At 33.9% G+C, this 23,093-nt stretch overlaps 1 protein-coding gene across 2 annotated transcripts; it reads left to right on the top strand.

Annotated features, from left to right (window-relative positions):
• Positions 1 to 392: 392 nt before the first annotated feature.
• LOC106116007 (uncharacterized) lies at positions 393 to 21,269 on the top strand. 2 transcript variants are annotated; one of them, XM_013309719.1, is made up of 28 exons: positions 393 to 545; positions 5,617 to 5,927; positions 6,203 to 6,377; positions 6,865 to 7,020; positions 7,960 to 8,021; positions 8,383 to 8,444; positions 9,146 to 9,333; positions 9,770 to 9,892; positions 10,104 to 10,165; positions 10,583 to 10,717; positions 11,073 to 11,200; positions 11,381 to 11,496; positions 11,821 to 11,967; positions 12,204 to 12,322; positions 12,783 to 12,875; positions 13,043 to 13,198; positions 13,818 to 13,981; positions 14,317 to 14,521; positions 14,867 to 14,992; positions 15,733 to 15,935; positions 16,364 to 16,528; positions 16,872 to 16,965; positions 17,306 to 17,414; positions 17,914 to 18,017; positions 18,739 to 18,891; positions 19,912 to 20,024; positions 20,548 to 20,688; positions 21,053 to 21,269. In XM_013309719.1, the coding sequence occupies exons 1-28, from the start codon at positions 520 to 522 to the stop codon at positions 21,128 to 21,130; spliced, it is 3,714 nt and encodes a 1,237-aa protein (XP_013165173.1). In that variant the 5' UTR covers positions 393 to 519; the 3' UTR covers positions 21,131 to 21,269. The 2 variants fall into 2 exon arrangements, with proteins under 2 accessions (XP_013165173.1, XP_013165165.1); XM_013309711.1 differs by having other exon boundaries at positions 10,101 to 10,165.
• Positions 21,270 to 23,093: the final 1,824 nt, after the last annotated feature.

Here is a 23,093-nt window from a genome sequence, read left to right as displayed (position 1 = left end):
ATGCAGGATTGTAGACCCGGACATGGAGTATGAACTGCCTTTAGTCGAGTCCTGGGTAAGATACGATGAAAACAGTTACATCTCAAGATAGAAATTTTTTCGTTAGACGACACAAGTCTTCTAAATGCATTCTTAAACAAATAGCGTATTGATATTTAACTTTGATTCTTTCGTTTTGTTTAGAAAATTTTGACATTTTACTAATATTATAAATGCGAATGTTTGGATGGATGTTTGTTAGAAGATATCTCCAGAAGAGCTGCATGGATCTTGATGAAATTTGTCATAGATATAGAACATAATCTGGAAGAACACATAGACTACTAATTAAGTTTTAATAAAATCAGTCAGTTTGTAATCTAACTGCGATAATATTGATGTTTATTTCCCAGCAAAAATATTCGATGTATCAATTCGCAAGCGTTGAATTGGAAGATAGCAGTTGTCTTTTAAGTTCTAGTTCAAAAACTAGAACTAGGACATATCTCCGCACACTGTCTGAGAACCCTGAGGAGTTCGATGTGGGTGTGCCACAGGATGACCAGGTATGACATACGTCATCATCCGATGAAAAGAGTTACATGAAATGATGTAACTCTTTTCCTTGGATGTTTTCTATTTTAACTAAAATAGTTATGTTAAACCATTGATACTGTTCTTTAATTTTTTCCTTTTCAACGCAACTATGTAAAATGTTAGCAGATTTTTTTGTAAATTTGCTAATATTTCTTTTAACCATTTCAACTAAGCTGTATACTTGTGCTAGGATATGGTTTACAATAATCGAATGGCGGGATTCGAACCTCCGACCTCGTGATCGGAAATCCGTACACTTAACCATTAGGCTATTGACGCATTAAGAAGTACCTAAGTACATTAAGTTACATAAGAAGATACGACCATCTTCGTCAAATGTCTTTTATTGAAGAAAAGAGTAACATCCGGATATGCCCTTTTCGTAAAATATCTTTATCGTATTGATTAAGTTACATAAGGAGATATAGTCCTTTTCCTTGAATGTCATTCACCAGACGAAAAGAGTTACATTAAGAGATGTAACCATTTTCGTTGTACATTTTTTGATGCAGTTACATTAACTATTGGTTTCTGAGATTAAATCTTTATATACGAGTATATAAAAGAAAGTTGTGTTAGTTACACTATTTATAACTCAAGAACGGCTTTACCGATATGCCTGAAAATTGTTGAGGAGGTAGCTAAGAGCAAGGAGACGGACATAGGATACTATTCATTTTACATTTAGATGGATGTGATGTGGATGGATGTTTGTTTCAAGATATCTCTAGATCAGCTGAACGGATCTCGATTAAATTTGGCATACGTATAGAACGTAGTCAGAAAGAACACATTACACTAAATAAGTTTTTTTTTATGTACAGGGTGTCCCAAAAGGTTACGTACATAGGAAGGGGGATGATAAGGGTGGTCACAAGGGTCACCAGAAAAATAAAATAAAAATTCCCCTCTGCGTATAAAAAAAAATAAATGGCATTTTTTAAAAACTTAAAAATTTTACACCTTCTGGGTCCTTTTTTGGGACACCCTGTATACGCGGACGGAGTTGTGGGCGACAGCTAGTTTATAAAAAAACAGATTTTAGTCTCAGAAAGCCGCAGTAAGTAATTATTTCAGGAATGTCATCAAGAGTTATGTATATCAGAGAATGTAATCAATCTGCATCCTTGTGCTGGGATACTGACGATGTGTGTCAGTCGCGCGACATCTTTGTCACACCCGACATGGCTCCATACAATACTTAACACGTTGACTGCCGACATACATACGAATACAAAATGCTTGTTGGCGCAGGTAATATAAATGCGAATGTTTTGATGTTTGTTAGAATGTATCTCCAAAATAGTACAACGGATCTCGATGATATTTGTCATACATGTAAATTAAGTTATCTTTTATTAATTCCTTGTGGACGGAGTCGCAGGCAACAGCTAGTTTCATATTTTTTCCGCTCTTGAGACAAAAATCTTACTATTATAAATGCGATCTCGTTGAAACATGTCATAGATGTAGAACATAATCTAAAAGAACACACAGACTACTAATTAAGTTTTTTTTTTTAATTCCGCGCAGACGGAGTCGCGTGCGACTACTAGTTATATATAAATGAACTCACTCTAAGTTGGAGTAGTATAAAGTTGTCTTCTTTCTGCTCGCCTCCTTTAAGTTATAGCGTGATGTTAAATATCTTTGAATATTCCTTAATAATTATACTTTTAAATGCAAATAGAATTTTTATTATCTGTAGTAAACATATTTGTAGGCAATATGTAACTGCAAGGAGGATTTGAGAGTACACGCTAGTGTTTTACACCCAGCTCTGCTTACTATGGTTGTACAAACTTCTGATCAAGAACTAAACAGTTTACATATAGATATTGTAAGTATTATGTACATTTATATATGTTTTCATCATCAGCTCACTATACGTCCCCACTGGGCTTTGAGTCTACCCTAAGTTATGTGACTAGGTCATAGTCAATGCTGGCCAAGTGCGTCACTTCACACATATCTTTGACATTCTCAGATATGTGCAGCATCACGATGTTTTCCTTCACACTAACAACATAAGATAAATGTACATATGTAACTCATTGGTTTAGTCAGGATTCGAACCTAGGAGCTACAGATTGCAAGTCAAGTGCTTGACCAGCGAACCACCGACGCTCTTTTTAATAGTTTTTTATCTTACTAATATTATAAATGCGAATGTTTGGATGGATGTATGTTTGCTTGAAGGTAAATCAAGGACTGTTAAGCGGATTTTAATGATATTTGACATTAATGTAGAATATTATTTGAAAGTATACATAGGCTAATTTTTTTTTAATTCCGCGAGAACGGAGTTGCGGGCGATAGCTAGTTAATAATAAAATATTGTAACTTTTTAAATATTTTTATTATGAAATATAAAAGTTAGTTAAATTGCTTATAGATTATTCATTTATCATGAGCGTCGGTATCTCAGTGGTCAAGCAATTGACTTGTCTGCAGGTCCTGGGTTCGAATCCCGCCATGTACCAATGTGTTACATATATACATTTATCGTATGTTGTTAGTGTGAAGGAAAACATCGTGATGCTGCACATATTTGAGAATGTCAAAGATATGTGTGAAGTGATGCACTGGACCAGCATTCACTATCACATAGTTACACTTAGGGTAGGCTTCGTGACCCTCAGTGGAGACCTATAGTGAGCTGATGATAGGTTAATGTTATTCTATATTTAGTGTTTTATGATGAGTTTTTTTTCAATATTAAGTAGTTTTTGAGTTTTTTCTAAAACTAACTATTAGTAGACGAGATTTTTTTTAACGTTTTATAAACTAGCGCTTGACCACGATCCCACCTGGTGTTAGTGGAGATTTAGTCGAAAGATGGTACGCGTTAGCTTAGTAAGTGACTATTCGAACTCACAACCGTAATACGAAGTCCTTCAACTATTGGGATATTTTCGTTTTTCAGATAGACACGATTATTTATTGGGGAAATCAAAATTTAATACCGGATATAAAAAATCTTAATGTAATTCTAGAGAAGTTAATCAGAACTATAATAAAGTATAGAAGAAGAAAGAAGATTGTATCCAGTTTGATACAGAAGATGCATCTTATATTGCATATGTTTGAACATATAGAAATGAAATGGACATGTCTGTCTGAATGTGTTCATGGTAAATAAAATCTTATTAATATAAATGTGAATGTTTGTCTGTATGTTTATTATCCATAGAACGACGCAACAGATCTTAATAAAAGTCATAGATTTAAAACATAGTCTGGAAGAACACATAGACTACTAATAAAGTTTATTACGCGCGGACAGTGTCGCGGGCGACAGCTAGTTATTTATCTATCAATAAAAAAAAACGTCTAGACTTTACATGAGCACTTATTTTGTGTCTATATTTCCTTAATACTCTTTTCTTATAAGAAAACAAAAGGGAAGTGGATTTGATAGAGGAGGGGACGTATAAGAAGGGGAGATATATCTATAGGTCCTTTCCCTCATCGATTAAAGGTAGTCAACGTAATATATAGTGTTAATTTACTTGTTATTAATTAAAAATTAAAAAATAAGCAAATTAATGTCGTAAAGGTAATTTATCTCAAAAACTTTTGTGCTATTATTATATACTAGCTGTCGCACGCGACTACGTCTGCGCGGAATTAAAAAAAATAGTCTATGTGTTCTTCCAGACAATGTTCTACATCTATAACTTTTATTAATATCTTTTGAGTCGTTATATAGACAACAAACAGACAAACATTCACATTTATAATATTAGTAAGATCTATCGATATTATTTTTCCAGTAAAAACTGATGATACAGCATTTATATATATAGAAATAATAAAAACTATAACCAAAAAGTTACATATACCCGAATTAATAATTGAATTGGTTAAAAAAATACAAACAAAAGACACGCAAACATTCAAACACAAAGATATAGCTTTTATATTCGCTAGATGTGTCAATGTTATGCCTATAGATGGAAGATATGAAATGTTAAAGATATTCAGAGATATAATACAAACATATAAGAATAATATTAAAGAATATATAGATATAATATTATATGCACAGAAAGAAAATACCGATATATGTAATATTGTATTATTCAGGTAAAAAAAAAAATTATGTAATATTATAAATGCGAATGTTTAGATGAATGTATGTTAAAATGTAACTACAGAACATAATCTGGAAGAACACATAGGATAATACTAGTCGCGGGCGACAGCTAGTGTTACTAATATAAATGCGAATGTTTAGATGTATGGATGTTAAATTTTTTTTTATATCATAAAATGGCAAACGAGCGAGCGGTCACCTGAAATCGCTGAAATAGCGAAGTGACCGTTGCTTATAGACATAAGCAATTACATATGCGTTGCTTACCTTTAATCGACGGAGGAGAGGATGCACAGAGAGAAAATATTTTCCCTTCCCATGCATCCTCTCATCCGGAAAGTCCACTTCCACTTGTCATCTTTTCCTTATGAGAAAAAGGGTGGGAAGGGAGAAAATGTATCTCCAGAACATAATCTGGAAGAACACATAGGATAATAAGTTTTTTTTATTCCCCTCAAACGGAATCACGGGCGACAGCTAGTCTTACTAATATTATGAATGCGAATATATGGATGGATGTTAGTTAAAAGATATCTTCAGAAAGGCTCAAATTTGTTGCATACATGTAGAACATAGTCAAGAAGAACACATAGACTACTAAGTTTGTTTTAATTCCGCGCAGACGGTGACGCGGGCGACGACTAGTGTTACTAATATTATAAATGCGAATGTATGGATGGATGTTTGTTAGGTATCTCCAGAACGAATCTAATTTGTCATACATATAGAACATAGTCTGGAAGAACATGTAGGCTAATAATTAAGTTTTTTTTTTAATCCGCGCGAAAAGTCGCGGAAAACAGCTAGTTACCATGCTATGAAAGTTGATAGATTTTTGTGAAATTTAATACGTAAATTTATTAGCTTTGAGAATAGGCTACTGTATATTTTATACCCCTAAGTGATAAGGGTTGTCTACCCCTAATATTTTAATGTTTCAGGAGGATCGCAGATCTTTTACCTAAAATGGTTGATAGAAATAGAACGAAATGTCTAGAAATACTATCTCTATGTCTAAATAATGTACCTTCCAATGAAGTTATATCGTTGTTTGAATCTAGAGAAGTGTCTAGATTAGTACAAGATGGAGATAGCACTGCGTTAGTACTATTGGGGCGTGGCTTATCGAGATTGGGGCGTGGCTTGACGGGTATAGGGCGGGGCTTAGTGTTGCAAACTGAGAAACATTGTCGTAGTGATGTTAAGAAAGTAAGGGAGGCTGCGTATGGTGTTCTCAGATCAGCTGTTGAATGTACGTATGATAAATAATACGAAAATAAATTTTAGCGTTTTTTTTTAAATTAAAAAATTGAGTTTTTTTTTTTAATATATTTTTTTTATAAAGGCTTGTCTATTTTTATTTGGTATACAAAAATGTTAATTTTTTTTAATATATTAGACAAAAAGTAGTTTGTGCTCCTTGATAGAATTGTTTTTAACTCCGAATAGTAGTTTTTGAGTTTATCCAATATTAACAAGACTTTTCTTCATATTACGTATATATTTGCGACTTATTTTAATTTTAAGGTCTCTTCACTGATTCCCTGGAATCGAACCCGAAACGATCAGCTCGGTTCAGCAGTCCACTGCTGCAGGACGAGGAGTTGAAGGTGGCTCTGGCTTCCCTGGGTATAGAGTTGATGTCTGATGATAAACTCAGAAACTCCGTGAGTTCGTGTCTACCTACTAGTATAGCAACAAGGTAGGTTTATCTTATTTTAACGTAATTATAGTATTCTTTTACTAGCTGTTGCCCGTGACTCCGTCCACGCGGTATTAAAAACAAACTTCATTAGTAGCCTATGTTTTCTATATCAAGTTTCAAGTTTCATCAAGATGGTAGTGATAGAGCCCGCTTTAACATCTTCACACGAATTGTCCCGGCTCAAGTGGAAGCAATTCCGCGTTTCGTCTGATGTGGTGTGTCCCGGAGACATAATTTACTCCTCTTTCCCTTCCCACCCTTTTATAAGGAATGGATGGGAAGTGGAAATGGACTTTCCGGATGAGAGGATGCATGGGAAGGGAAGATATTTTCTTTCTGTGCATCCTCTCCTCCGTCGATTAAAGGTAGGCAACGCATTCAATTACGTATGTCTATGGGCAAGTCACTTCGCTATATCAGCGATTTCAGGTGACCGCTCGCTCGTTTGTCATCTTATCATATATTTTTTAATATTTATCATCAGATTCTGTGAGAGTTTTATCATCAGCGTATACTTGCCTGTGGTGTATGGTAATAACAAATCTGTGAACTGCCTCACAACATTCCTGGATATATTCTTTAAGGATCTATCAGATAATGAAGCTTTTAAACGGAATCTAATCTCAGATACCATGAAGAAGTAAGCAATAAATATTGTATATTCATAGACATCATCATCAGCTCACTATACGTCACCACTGAGCTCGGAGTCTATCCTAAGTTAGGTGACTAGGTCATAGTCAACCACGCTGCGCCAAGTGCGGGTTGACTTCACACATATCTTTGACATTCTCAGATATGTGCAGCATCACGATGTTTTCCTTCACACTAACAACATAAGATAAATGTATATATGTAACACATTGGTACATGGCGGGATTCGAACCTAGGAGCTACAGATTGCAAGTCATGTGCTTGACCACTGAGCCACCGACGCTCTTTCCCATTCAACACAACTCAATCCTTACTTAGTGGGGAAGGCAGATATCACAACCTCCATTTGGTAAAGCCAACCGCGAACCCAGGACCTGTTGAATACATGTGTTTAACCCCTGAGCCACCGTTCATAATTATTACAAACTACCTGTTGCATGTGACTCTGTCCGCGCGGAATTAAAAAAAAACTTAGTTAGGATATGTGTTATTCTAGACTATGTTCTACATTTATGACAAATTTCAGTGAAATCTGTTCAGATGTTCTAGAGTTCTATCTTCTAACAAACATACATCTAAACATTCGCATTTATAATATTAGTAAGATAGCTTTATTGATTTTATTGCTAGAAAAAATTAACACATCGTATATTTAGAAGAAAAAAAAGGCAGACAGACGGACGGACAACAAAGTGTTCATATAAGGGTTCCGTTTTTTTCCTATGAGGCACGGAACCCTAAAAATCTTTACCATTTTGCATGTATATACACAATAAAAATGATTTTTTCTAAAGTAAATTTACTTAAAAAAAAATAGAAAAAAGTACGATTTTTGTAATCACTTAAATTAAAAATTTTGAAAAAAAATGCTGATTTTTTGCAGTCATATTACTTAAAAAAAAATTATGTATCTTCTCCTTTTCAGTAAACTTCCTACGACATCAAAAGATTCAAATCTTATAATTCATAGCAGTTATCAAAATGAAGGTAGGTTTTATTTTGTAGTATAATAGTATAAATTCGTAGATATATTTTAAACACGTATGTACACAAAAATTCATCATCAGCTCACTATACAACCCCACTGAGGGTCTCGGATACCCTAAGTGTAACTAGGTGATAGTGAATGCTGGTCCAGTGCATCACTTCACACATATCTTTGACATTCTCAGATATGTGCAGCATCACGATGTTTTCCTTCACACTAACAACATAAGATAAATGTACATATGTAACACATTGGTACATGACGGGATTCGAACCTAGGAGCTACAGATTACAAGTCAAGTGCTTGACCACTGAGCCACCGACGTTCCACACACCAAAATTATTATTTTTTTTTGTTCAGATTTGACTACTGAAGAAACAAAAACAATGGACGTACTAGAAACATTATTGCAGTTTTCTAAGGTAATACAGAATAAATTACAGCTTAATAACTTCACGCTTTCCTGAGAAAAAGGATCTTGACAGACAGACGGACAACAAAGTGATCCTATAAGGGTTCCGTTTTTTCCATTCGAAGTACGGAACCCTAGAAATATGTAAATGTAAAAAGTAAATGGCGCCAACATCGAAACAACTGTTCAGTTAAAGATTTTATAAGTCATTCTTACGATGTTTTCTAATTAAAATTAAAAAAAAAATGTGTTATTGACTTTGCCGAAATTAAAAAATAACTTCGAAGCCGGATTTCTTTCACAGCTGAAAAAAAGACAATTTTTTTTGTTGTAAATAATTTAAGATTTTTTTTTTTAAATTTTGTTTAATATTTTAATCTAGTCGTTGCTATAAATACAGTCCATAGATAGCTTTGTACATACAATGACTATTAGTCGTCCATGACTCCGTCCGCGTGGGAATAAAAAAAAACTTAATAAGTAGTCTATGTGTTCTTCCAGATTATGTTCTACATCTATGACAAATTTCATCTAGATCCATGCAGCTGTTCTGGAGATACCTTCTAACAAACATCCATTAAAACATTCGCATTTATAATATTAGTAGGTAATGTTTAGTGCTACCAAAACTCTTTATCATGCTAAAATGTATGACCAAAAGTCAAATTTCCTACATAAAATCAGATGTATTCAAACTACCCACCATTGCAGACAGGTGAAGCAGCATCTGCACTAACACTTACACTCCTGACATCATTGTCGGGAACAATCAGGGGTCTTGATTTTCCTGCCGCCATGACACAATTATTACTGCCTATGTTATCACAAGTTGGTGATATCACACCATTTGTGATAGAAGCTTGTAGATTGCTTGTTGATGAGTGTTCTTCTATACCACGGTAAGTTGATAATTAATCGTTAAATTGTCATTAGGAGATTTAGATTTTAACAGTGGTAGAGCGAGCTTTAACATGTTATCACTTGTCCCTGCTCGTCCGGTGAAATACCACGACCACACAGAAGACAGGCGTCAAGTGGAAGCTATTCCAACTACAGTCTGATGAGTCTGCGTCCCGGAGGTCTAATTTAGTCCACCACATCATCGTGATGCTGCACATATCTTTGATCTTCTCAGATATGTGCAGCATCACGATGTTTTCCTTCACCTTAAGAACATAGGATAAATATACATATGTAACACATTGGTACATGGCGGGATTCGAACCCAGGACCTACAGATTGCAAGTTAAGTTCTTTAACTCCTGAGTCACCGATGCTCAGTCTAAGTACGAACTTTTAATATTTTCTTAGTTAAATCTTTTTAATATATCTCAGATTTAAACCAGCAGTGGAAGAACTCTTGAAATCAGTCAAGGGTACTGAAGGTGAAATATTGCTTCAAGTTTTGTTAGAAGACGTTGATGTCAGATTATCTGGTATTGATTATTTTGTACTAGGGTAAGTTAAAACATTTTTTTACCTATAGGTATGCTTGTAATTGTGTGAAATGAATTTCATTTCGGTACATTTCATTTTAATTAAGTTTCATTTCAGCTTCATTTAATTTGATTACATTTATTTTTGTGTAATTAACATTTATTAGATAAGGTAATTTAACAAAGAACATGAATGTTTGAATATGGTTCTAAAATCATATTATTTTCAGCAGCGCAAATAAAATAGATGAAGACAGTGAAATGATGGATTTGTCAAAAGAATTTTCATTGGAAGGTAAAAAAATGAAACACTAAAAGAATTTTTTATAAAATATTAGCAGATTTTTTTGTAAATTTACTAATATTTCTTTAACCATTCCAACTAAGCTGTATGCTTGTGCTAGGATATGGTTTACGACAATAGTCGAATGTCGGGATTCGAACACCCGACCTCGTGTTCGGATATCCGTACCCTTAACCATAAGGCTATTGACGCTTTATTGGACTCCGTCCGCGCGAAAATAAAAAAAACATAATAAGTAGTCTATGTGTTCTTCCAGCATAGTCTGCTCTATATGTATGCCAAATGTCATTAAGATCCATTGAGGCAGCCTGGAGATACATTCTAACAAACATACATCTAAACATTTATAATATTAGTAAGAAGTAAGATGAGATGGCTTTGTTAATCTGTTCTTTTTTATATTTCCAGATGTAGTGACGGCATTTGACTCTCTCTCCAATTGGCAGCTGTTGACACTGCAGCAGCAGAAGTCCACATCTGACAGACTACCTCCACTCTGGACCTGTATGTCTGATTTCAGGAAACACTTAGATAGTTGGCAGGGTTAGTTAATTATTCTATAAATTAATTAATTATTTCATTATTTTAGTTACAATTAATTATTCTATAAATTATATCATTAATTATATGATTCATTAATTAATTAAATTAATCATTGGTTTGATTATTCAATTAATTATTATTTAAATAAGTAATAACAAATAACTATCGCTAATCTTTGTCGTTAATTAGCCTTTTTAGTATAGATTTAATATTACATATTAACTCTAAGGGATTGTCTTGGTGCAGATTTAACACCACTTTCGGTATATAAAAATTAAATCTAAATTTCTTATAACGATTCTTTTTAGCAAAAATCAATGTACGTTTAAAAACGAATTGCTTATTTTCATTTCAGTCACCACAACAAGTACATGGTTCGACAAAATGTTGTCAATTTATCAAGAATCCAAGAAGAGTTACAAATCTTTACAATGGTTTAACGAAATGTCACGTTGGCCTAAGAGACAGTTTACAATATCCGCTGTGAGTTATATCTTTACTGTTATATTCAAGCTTATATAGGGTAGGCAGAGGTCTCTTAACACTAAAAGTCCCACTGCATGTTTGTCCCTTGAGAAAAGAAAGTAAAAAAAAATCCTCCTTTTTGTCATTTAGACTTACTAATTACTAGATAAATAATGTAAACTATGTATCTTTCCATAGACAATAGACGCTTTAGAATTAAAGAGGATGCAAGATGAAGAGCATCCTCTGGATCTGAAGTGCCGCATCCAGCCCCAGGACTGTCTGGTTGAATGGGCCGCTAGGATAATGACCAGGTAAATAATATTTCAGAGATTAAGTATTACAGATATGATTAATTATTTAATTAATTAATCAATGAATTAATCATTAAATTAATTAAATGATTAACTGATTAATTACGACCACATGTAATATAGCGAGAAAATCCAAAGCTACTAGTTTGTTGCATTTCTTATAAATTAAAGATAAGAATAAAAGTTTTGATTATTTGCCCAAAAACATATTTATTTTTGTGAATGTTACAAAAGGCAGAAACGCTCATACATTATATGTATATTTTATTATGTGTTTATTATTTTAATATAGATATAAAGGTTGTTATGTATTATTTACAACAGATCTGCATGTATACAAAAGATGTCTGAAAATATGGAAAGTATGACGTCAATCAGTCCGTCTCACTCGCACGCGCTGCGCTGGTGTGCGCGCGCGAACGAGATGGCACTACCTTTACAAGTGTTACGTTGCATACAGACTATAGACAAGTAACTTTTACTTTATTTATTGTATATTTAGGTATATTTTATATCTCATTCCATTCTAGGTCCTGGTTTCTAGGCTACAAATCGAACATATATTCTGACATGCTGTTCGAAATGTTTTTTTCTTATATGTTTTAAATTTAATAAGTCAATGTAAAACTGATTCTTCAACCGTATTTTTTAATATCAGATTTTTGTTCATTAATTGACATTTTTACTAAAATAAATGACATCATCAGACAGGAGTTGGCAACCCTGGCATGGCAGCGTCAGGAACTCCTCGCCAGGAGACAGCTGGCGCTAAAGACTTCTGATATGGACATCCTCAGTCTACTCTTGGAGACGGCACATTCTTATGGTAACATTAAAGACTGCCTCAAACAAAGCTTACCTTAGTATTGATTTAGTACGAGAAATCTATACTAATCGAGATTTAAATGAAAATTTAACGACTATACAGCTGATAGAGATAGTTGTCTTTTTTGGGCTTTTTAGATTATTGTTACTTCGCTTCGCTTTTGTTTAGCTGATGATTAGTTAAGTCATAGACTAGTATAGCTTCATCATCATCATCACCTCACTATAGTTCCCCACTGAGGGGCTCGGAGCCTACTTTAAATTAGGGTTGACTAGGTAATAGTATACTTGTTTTTTTCTTTTCTTTTTTTTTTAAATTTGTTTAAAATTAACATTAAATCATCATCATCATCATCGTAATCACTCTCCCCCTCCTTTTGTAATGTTGACACAATATTTTTCCATATATCTCTATGAGCTGTCATATTTAAATTCACTGCCATTTAAAATTAATATTTCAGAATCTGAAAGTCGATTAATTGTAGATAATACTACAATAGAAGATATTATTGGTTTGAAGAATCTTATATTAATTCTGCGAAAAGATGTAGGAGGTAAGTTATTTTCATGTTATTACTTCAATGTTTAATTTATACGCAAAATTTCATTGTATAAGATGTACAATATAAATATATACACTCGATTAATTATGTTATTGATTAATTAATTAATTGTAACTTCAATAATTCAATTAATTAAAATTAATTAATTAATATTTCAGCGCTCTCTAACGAGCAATTAAGGTGTATATTATATGACACAAAAGATAAAATAAAAACATCAGAGAGTAGGGTAGTGGGTGAAAATAAGCAAATGCTTAAAAATATGGTGCAGATAGCTATTACGCACTATGACGAAAACTGGCCACTAACTGGTGGTAAGTTTTGTTTTAATTAAACTAAGCAATTGATGGTACATTACTTAGGAATGATCTTTAACATTACAAAATAAGTCATTTTAAGAACAAGTCCCAAATAAAAAGGATATACATATAGCCGGGATAAAAATTACCTTTCTCAGTCGGGATATAAGCTTTTATGTCATTCCTAATACAGCGAGTAACACCGTACATTCCATTTTATAGACTTCCTATGTTACTTGTAAGGCATCCAGTTTAATCTGGATAACTCAGGTTCCATCCACACTACATGGGTGGCTGGCACACCGGTGCGATTGTTTGTTGAGTACGAGCATACCATTTCCTTAAATGCATCGAATCTGCAGTTCCTCTGGTGTTGCAGATATCCATGGGTGTCGTTGATCATCTCGGTGATCCCGCCGCTCGTTTTCCCCCTTCTTTTATAAAAAAAATCTAGAATCCAAGGAACCGCAATATTTTTCTCCGTTATGAGGGGTTCTCTTTTATTCAAGTTCGATTTTAAATCTGTTCCTACTTTAGAATATTGCTAGTTCCTTAACATCGTTATATCCGATTTTCTTACTTTAATCCACTTTAAAACTTGTATTTACACTTACATTAGATCATTTTATTCCAGCTAAAGAACAAAACATTCAATTAAAAGAGATCACAAACGCCTTAGGTGTAGGTATAGACTTGAATTTAGATCTAGACTACAGCGTGTTAGTTGACGTGCTGCTGTACCGACTGAGCTGCGCTGATCAGCTCGATAATAATGCCACCGACGCTGTCCTTGGCAAGGTGAGTATCATCATCATCAGTATCATTAACATAATTATCATCATCATCATCACAAACATCCCATGAACCATACAGAAGACAGGCGTCAAGTGGAAACATTTCCGCGTACATTCTGATGAGTGTGGGCCTTTTTTTATACGAAAATGATGTGAAGCTTTAGGTGGAGGAAAAGACACAAAGGAAGGGGAAATATTCTTATTCTATACGTCCACCATTGATTAAAAAACGAATATGCAATTGCGGATGTCTATGGGCAGCAGCCAGTTTACTTCTTTGCCACCTTATAAGAAAATTTACATATTACCGATTTCATGTATTCCTTTATCCATAACCAGATGGATACTCTCATCCATGTCCTGGATGACTTCGCGATAGAGGAGCTGAAGAGGAACCAATTCAAATTGACCTCTCCATGTGAGCTGGTCACCAAGTTATCAAGGGATACTAGCAAACTGAAACAGTGTCTGCAGCTAGTGGCCGACCCTAGACATATGTTGCGTCATTACGTAAGAGAGTTGCTGAAAGCGCTTGAAAATCTAGGTATGAATAATCAGTCTTAAATCAAAAACATTAGCTACATTAACCGCTTATAGCTCAATGGTTAAGGAAGATTAATGGAATTCCCACTTGGTCGTGTATTCGAATCTATTCGACTTTGGTGAACCATATCCTAACACAAACTTAAAGCTGAAATGATACAAGAAACTACTTCCATAATATAATATTAAACTAAGTACCTGTTTAAGTAATCATTAAACTCTGAGTATGTCGTTTAAATTTGATATTTTCGATTAAAAAAGAGTGTTTGTCCCCTATGCGTTCTTGAACTGCAGTGAATCTTTGTTAAATAATTAAAATAGAAAAAAAAATTGTGTTTGATAACAGATGACGCTGCGTGGACCAAATCATTTCGTAGAATGAAAGAGAAGATATTTGAGAATCCTTACGCCGGAGTTGACTATCAAGTACTTATTAAATATAAAGAAATATTATACAAAATATCTGAATTTGGTAAGTAAATCCGTAAAATAAGTATATTATGAATTTATAATCAAAACTTAATACTAATTTCTAACTAAAAACATCAATCTTCCCATTACATTACATTACCCCTTCCTATTCATCTTCTATCTGTAATACATCATCAGCTCTCTAAGTCTCCACTGAGGGTCCCGTTACTCTAAGTTAACTATGTGATAGTGAATGCAGGTCCAGTGCATCACTTCACACATATCTTTGACATTCACAGATATGTGCAGCATCACGATGTTTTCCTTCACACTAACATAAGATAAATGTACATATGTAACACATTGTTTTAGTCGGGATTCGAACCTAGGACCTGGTGACAATGCAAATGCATAATACCTAAGCCACCGATGCTCTTATCTTTTTTACTTTTCTTAATAGTTGTACTTAGATTTGCGAAAAGATTTTTTTTAAATAATTTACTTACAAAGATACATACATACAAAAAGAATCATAAAAAAAGTTTTTATGATTATCGACATCACAGTTGACCGAAGAGCTGGCAGCTACCTCGGTCAAAGAATTAGTTTAGCTATCCAAAGAGGGAACGCTGTCAGTATCTTCGTAACCTTGCCTAAAGGGACTCCTTTTAATAATATATTTTAGTTAATTATTCGTTTTTTTTATATTATATTTCTATCTTATATCATTTAAGATTGAGGATGGAGGAAATGAGGATGTATAATAAACTTAATTACATTTATAAATTATTTTATTTACAGATTTAAATAATAAAGATTCAATAAAAGAATCTCTTTTGATTTTATTAAAAGAATTGAATTCGCAATCTGAAAGTTTCAAGTTATCGCAGCTCTGTCCCGCTCTAACACAAGCGGAATTCCTATGTGGGAGAAAGACGGAAGACTGTCTCTCTCGGTTGTTAATGCTACCCCGTGGAGTACATGTACACAGATTTGATGAACAGGTTCATTTTTTTATCTTATTAAAATATTATTTATTGTTAGATAAAATTAAAATGTATTCAACCGTAATTTAAAAGGTGTATTTGTTAAAAAATATTTATATAATTAACTATGTTATTATGTCTTTAATTAATTAATCAATTAATTAAAAAAAAAATAATCAGAAAAATGATAAATTAATGGATTAATTAATGTAATGATAATGGATTGATTAATTTATTTATTGATTAACTAGCTGTCGCCCGCGACTCCATCCGCGCGGGATTAAAAAAAACTTAATAAGTAGTGTGTATGTTCTACATCTAAGCCAAGTTTCAGCGAGATTCATGCAGCCGTTCTGGTGATAACTTCTAACAAACATCGAAACATTCGCATTTATAATATTAGAAGTATTATTAATTTTCATAATTAATTGATTAATGAACCGTAGGTATCAGTGTTTACGGATTCCAAACGTCGTCCTGTAGTGTTAAGTGTACGTCTATCAGACGGTAGTAGACGACGGCTGCTGGTGAAGACTGGCGAGGAGTTGGGGGTGGATGCAGCCACTCTCAGGGTCATCAGAGCTATGAGACTCACAACACAGGATTACCAGGTCAGGTGACAAACGAGCTAGCGTCCTGATTTCGCTAAAATAACGAATTCATCATGTTCAAAGTTTAATTGCAGGTGACAGTGGTATTTCCTATACCTTTTTTGTACATTCATTCTTCTAAACTGATATAAAAACGGCTAAACTCTGACGTATATTCGTCCGGTGACGGCACCGACTAGTTCCGAGCTGATCGGGGGCCCTTCATCAGGATGAGTGGTACTGATATTATTTCGCGGACAAGGCCCTCAGCTCCCATTCATTCTTCTGTCTAATAACAGTCAGCAATGATAACACTTTTTACTATTTTACATACAATTAATTTAACTAAAGTTTAATATTTTAGGTGACGTCATTAGGTGATGATAGTGGACTTATAGAGTATTTGGAGGATCACGAGAGGGTCCGGGAGATGATTTCTAAAAAATATGACGTAAAAGGTAAGCTTTCTATTCCTTGGTTTATAATAATCTTCACAATAGACATCATCATCATCATTATCATCATCATCGTGATTCTTCTTCTTCGACTCCTCGACTCCTCGACTCCTCGACTCCTCGACTCCTCGACTCCTCGACTCCTCGACTCCTCGACTCCTCGACTCCTCGACTCCTCGACTCCTCGACTCCTCGACTCCTCGACTCCTCGACTCTTCAACGATTGTGATGATGACGATTCAGATAATATAACTTAAAATCAAATATCGCAATGAGCGCCGTGTATGGAATTTGACTTAATGTAATTTCATCTTTAGTTAGGTTAATAAATATTAATTTCTAGGTATAGAATCATTGAGTACACTTGGTGAGAAATTAATTTATGATACGAGAGAGCACAGCATCAGTCAGTACCAGAAAATGTGCGCGAAGATACCAGCGCATGCTTTCAGGTATGTATCACAAGTTACTTAGTAACAAAAACAACATAATTACTAGTCTAAGTGTTCTTCCAGACTATGTTCTACATTTATGACAAATTACAGCAAGATCCATGCAACAGTTCCGGAGATATCTTCTAACAAACATACATCTAAACATTCGCATTTGTTAGTAAGTTATTTATTTTTTAAGTTATTGTCTGTTTGACTGTAAGTCTGTTTGTTTTTGGTTCTATCTGATGAGTATTTTACTGGAATGAAGCTAATGCTTACGAATAACTTAATAAAGCGTCAATAGTTTAGTTAAGGGTACGGATTTCCGATCACGAGGTCGGGGGTTCGAATCCAAACATTCGATTATTGTAAACCATATCCTAGCACAAGCATAGAGCTTAGTTGGAATGGTTAAAAGAAATATTAGTAAATTTACACAAAAAACTGCTGATATTTTTATTTAATTCTGTAGAATTTCCTGAAAACATCCAGAACAAAGTACCTATGTTAATTTCAGATCTGTTATGGAACTGAATAGTTCCAGTTTTCAAGATTTCATCTACAAGAAAAAGAATTACGAAGAAAGTCTCTCCGCTATGACATATGCCACCAGTTTGTTAGGTAATAACTATTGGTACTATGTATCGAATGTCATATCTTACAATTGTGATAACACATCACACATATCTTTGACATTCACAGATATGTGCAGCATCACGATGTTTTACTTCACACTAACAACATAAGATAAATGTATATATTTTTTTTTAATTTATTTAACAATACAATTTTGAATACAAATAAACATATGTTTAACGCTAAATAAACCTCATTGGTTTGGTATAAGCGTTAAGGTCTTCCGGACAAAAACATTTTGAGCTTGCACTTTATGTTTTTTCGTGAAATACATTTAATCAAATCTGAGGGTAGTTCGTTCACCAATCTAGGAACGATGTAACTTGCAGTGCGCTCACCGTATACATTTTTTGCGCCGACGGTACGAAACTGGTTTAGAGTTATCGCCCGCGTGCCTACAGGATGTTCAATTTTAGATAAAATACTTTCATTAAAAAATATTGTTTTAGCACAGATATATGTAACACATTGGTACATGGCGGGATTCGAACCTAGGAGTTGCAGGTTCCAAGTCAAATGCTTATCCTCTGAGCTACCGACGCTATTATTACGGAATTAAATAAAACCTTTTTCAGTTACTTACGTGTTCTTTCAGACTATGTTTTACATCTATGTCAAATTTCAGCCATATCTATTTATTTAGCCGTTCTGATACCTTCAAACATTCGCATTTATAATATTAGTGAGATTGAAATACATTTATCAGGCTTGAAGGACCGTCATTTGGAGAATATCCTATACGATGTAGTTAGGGGGTCAGTGCGTAGTGTAGACTGGAACAGTGCGCTCCAGCACGACCAGTGCGAGCCTCCTCCAGCCAGGCTCACGCGCTGTCTGCTCGCTCCGTGCAGGAAACAAGGTAACTTTCCACAGACACCACCAACACAAACCCTCACAATAAACCCCCAAGACAAACCCCCAAGACAAACCCCCAAGACAAACCCCCAAGACAAACCCCCAAGACAAACCCCCAAGACAAACCCCCAAGACAAACCCCCAACTTAAACCCCCAAGACAAACCCCCAAGACAAACCCCCAAGACAAATCCCCAAGTTAAACCCCCAACAACTTTGTTATAGGTATTTTTCAGTAAATGAAACACTGCGAAGTACCCTGACTGTACAATGATTCACTTTTCAGTTATATTGTGTCTATTTAAGATAAATTAGTTTGACTATTAACTAGATATGTGTTGAGTAAAATCTCTAATGAATCTTTTAGATTTTAGTTGAATAGAGTTGTTCTCATAGAACTTGCAATCGAAAATTTAGTTATTATTGACTTTTTTTTAGTTAAAATTTACTATCTATTTTATCCTTCATAGCTATCATCATCAGCTCACTATACGTCACCACTGAGCTCGGAGTCTACCCTAAGTTATGTGACTAGGTCATAGTCAACCACGCTGCGCCAAGTGCGGGTTGACTTCACACATATCTTTGACATTCACAGATATGTGCAGCATCACGATGTTTTCCTTTCCACTAACAACATAAGATAAATGTACATATGTAAATCAGAAATCAAAAAACACATTGGTATATAAAGAAATAAAATTTTAAACTAAAAATTCTATTATTAACAAACAAGAAAGAAATATTCGTAATTTTTTTTAAGTTAATTGTGTAAAATAAATTAAAAAAAGTAATAAAAACTTACGTAAACGTACTTAACGTACTTGTTTGTTCGATTAATATTAACATATTCCATAGTTTATAGTTGTTAGTTCTCGTACACCAACACTTTGACAACTGCACATTAAGTACAACATTAATCTTCATACATAATTAATTCTATACTTCATACACGTCAATATCAAACTAATCTATCTTAAATAGACGCACTACATGACATATTCGACTTAATTCCATTATTATAGTGTTAGAAAGTCGCCTGCAAACATTGACTTCGGAAACCAGGTTTTATCATCGATTCCTGCAAGCAACATTACAAATATCATTCAAATGGATGGAAAACAATATACAAGATAAGGTAGATATTTAAATTCATTTATTTATTTCACAAATGCCAAAAAAAAATCAAGTAATAATAAAAAAAAACAAGTATAGCTCTCGGGTTCAGTAGTTTTCGAGTTTAAACGTTAAATACAAAACATTTTTTTTATACCATAAGTTGGCAAACGAGCGAGCGGTCACCTGAAATCGCTGAAATAGCGAAGTGACTGCCCATAGACATACACAATTGCATATGCGTTGCCTACCTTTAATCCACGGAGGAGAGAATGCACAGAAAGAAAATATTTTCCCTTTCCATGCATCCTCTCATCCGGAAAGTCCATTTCCACTTCCCATCCTTTCCTTCTAAGAAAAAGGGTGGGAAGGGAAAGAGGATAAGGCCTCCGGGACGCATACGTTAGAGAGTAACCTCTATAAGCAAGAAAAAATACCTTTATGTACTTTTTATCCACATTTTCTTATTTAACATCAATAAGATCGTATTTCTAAAAAAGTTGTACTTCTCGGTTCATACATTTATATATATTTTCAATGTCTAGCTCCAAACTGTATACGATTTAATGCGCGGGACTAAATTATCTCATCAAGTGAGTCAGCGGAGCCCTGGAGACTTCGCCCTACTTATAGATAATATCTTCAAAGATTTTATATATAAGGATATTTATACTATTGAAGAACAGGTTCGTTATAAATTGTGTTATTATATTTCAGTTTCAATTCAAAGCAAAATAATATTTAAACTAGGAAACGTCAAATTTTAAACATGGCGGCCATTACGTATTATTTTTTTATTTATTTTGTTAATAAATGTAGCTAATATTATTAAAAAAAAACTTAATTATTAGTCTATGTGTTCTTCCAGACTATGTTCTATATGTATGGCAAATTTCATCAAGATCCATACAACAGTTCTGGAGATATCTTCAAACAAACATACATCTAAACATTCGCATTTATAATATTAGTAAGATTTAACATTATGTTTCTATGTTTATTTAATTGTAATTTTGGGTTGAAATCATTTAACTTTAAGATATTGTACAGGTAACGAATCTGTTGCGTCATTGCACAGACCCTCAAATCCTGGCCATCACCAGGTCAGCTTGGGAACCCTGGATATAGGTCATCAACTTAAACACATGGGGCTGGAGACTTTCCTAAGAGGCCTGATACATTCGTCACCCACTTACCTAAATATAAATACAGATATAATATAGTAAAAATAATTTGTTTTAAAGTGGGTTTCCGAGACCAAAATCTCTATTTAAAATATACTGTTCTTTGTTTTATCACAGAGTTTAATGACAGAGTTCGATATGTTTTATACAGAGTTTTTGGTCTCAGAAATCTACAGTAATATGAGTTATATATATATTAGTTTTTTTAAGAAATAATTTTTAATTTTTTTTTTCAAAATTAATTTCGTACTTTTACATATTACATTGTACTTTCTTATAATTAAATTAAAATGAATATTGTACTGTTAATAATCAGTTGAATAAAATCGTTTGAAATAAGTTTTTGTTTCTTATTTAAAGATATTTAATTAAAAAAAAAGGTTGTTTTATTTTTTGACCATTCCTTCAACACAAAGTATAAGAGAATGAGCGTTGGTGGCTCAGGAGTCAAGCATTTGACTTGTCTGCAGATCCTGGGTTCGAATCCCGTCATGTACCAATGTGTTACATATGTACATTTATCTTATGTTGTTAGTGTGAAGTAAAACATCGTGATGCTGCACATATCTGTGAATGTCAAAGATATGTGTGAAGTCACTGCACTTGACCAGCATTGACTATGACCTAGTCACATAACTTAGGGTAGACTCCGAGCCCCTCAGTGGGGACATATAGTGAGCTGATGATGAGTGTATCTCCAGTGAAAACCTATTCTAATTAGTTAATCTTTAGTTAGCAAATGTTAACGATTTGGTAAAACCCAATAACAGATGTCAAAGTTTATCTGTTTCCTGCGAAACCGACTATTTATAGTCTGATAAAGATATCAGGGCTGGTAAGAGACGCTACGTTCGAATATCGTTCTGTAAAGTTTCATTTACCATGGAATTCTAAGGCTAAAATCTCTGTATATAACAAATCGTTACCCCTGTCATTATTTTTGACAGAACAGATATGTTTTAAATGAGGATTTTGCTCTCGGAAACCCAAGGTTAGAATCTAACGAACGTTTGACAGTTGTGTTAGAGCGAGACAAACGTATGTGAATACAACATGTTTGTCTCGCTCTGAAGCAACTGGTGAGCGTTTTTCGTACGATTTCTGATTATACCAAAATAAATATTAAGACAATATGTGAATTTTTTCTGATGAAATAGTTTAAAAAAGACTAAATTGTCTCAAAAGTTGGTATTAAAAATTATTTTTAGCAGCGTAGATACGTAACCTGGAGTAGCGGGGAACAGCTGGTATTATTATAAAATACTAGATGTCGCATGCGAAACGTCCGCGCGGAATTAAACAAAACTTATTAAGTAGTCAATGTGTTCTTCCAGACTATGTTCTACATCTATGACAAATTTCATCAAGATACATGTAGCCGTTCTGGAGATACCTTCTAACTAACATCCATCTAAACATTCGCATTTATATATATAATATTAGTAAGATTTGGAACATAAACGGGCATCAAAAAGCTAGATTAGGATCGTTAGCAATTTATAAAATTTGACGTTTAATAAAAAGACGATGTTTCAAATGTCATAACACTGATTTGTCCCAACAAAAGCCGGAGGACCTTTTCGTCTCAACTTTGTGCTTCGGGTGAGGTATCTGTAGCTTTAATAGCTGTTATAAATACATATTGTTGTCTCTTTCTTATTTATAGGAAGAAAGGGACAACTATGTTTATGTGCTTTCGTGTAGGTTTTAACCAATGACACTATAAATGGAGAGGCTATTTCGTAATATTTTGTGCTAATATGATTTTCGCCATTTTGGCGCTGTTGGTTGCGATTTGTAGCGGTGGGGAAGATTCGAACTAATAATATATAGGATTGAATTCCCAAGAACAATAATTTGCGCATAACAGTCGGAACGAGATAAAATCTGTTTTTATCAAGTAATAA

This window comes from Papilio xuthus, unplaced genomic scaffold (genome assembly GCF_000836235.2).
Source record: "Papilio xuthus unplaced genomic scaffold, Pxut_1.1 DF829660.1, whole genome shotgun sequence".
Taxonomy (NCBI): Eukaryota; Metazoa; Arthropoda; class Insecta; order Lepidoptera; family Papilionidae; genus Papilio; species Papilio xuthus.
This window is presented reverse-complemented; position numbering and strand designations above follow the sequence as displayed.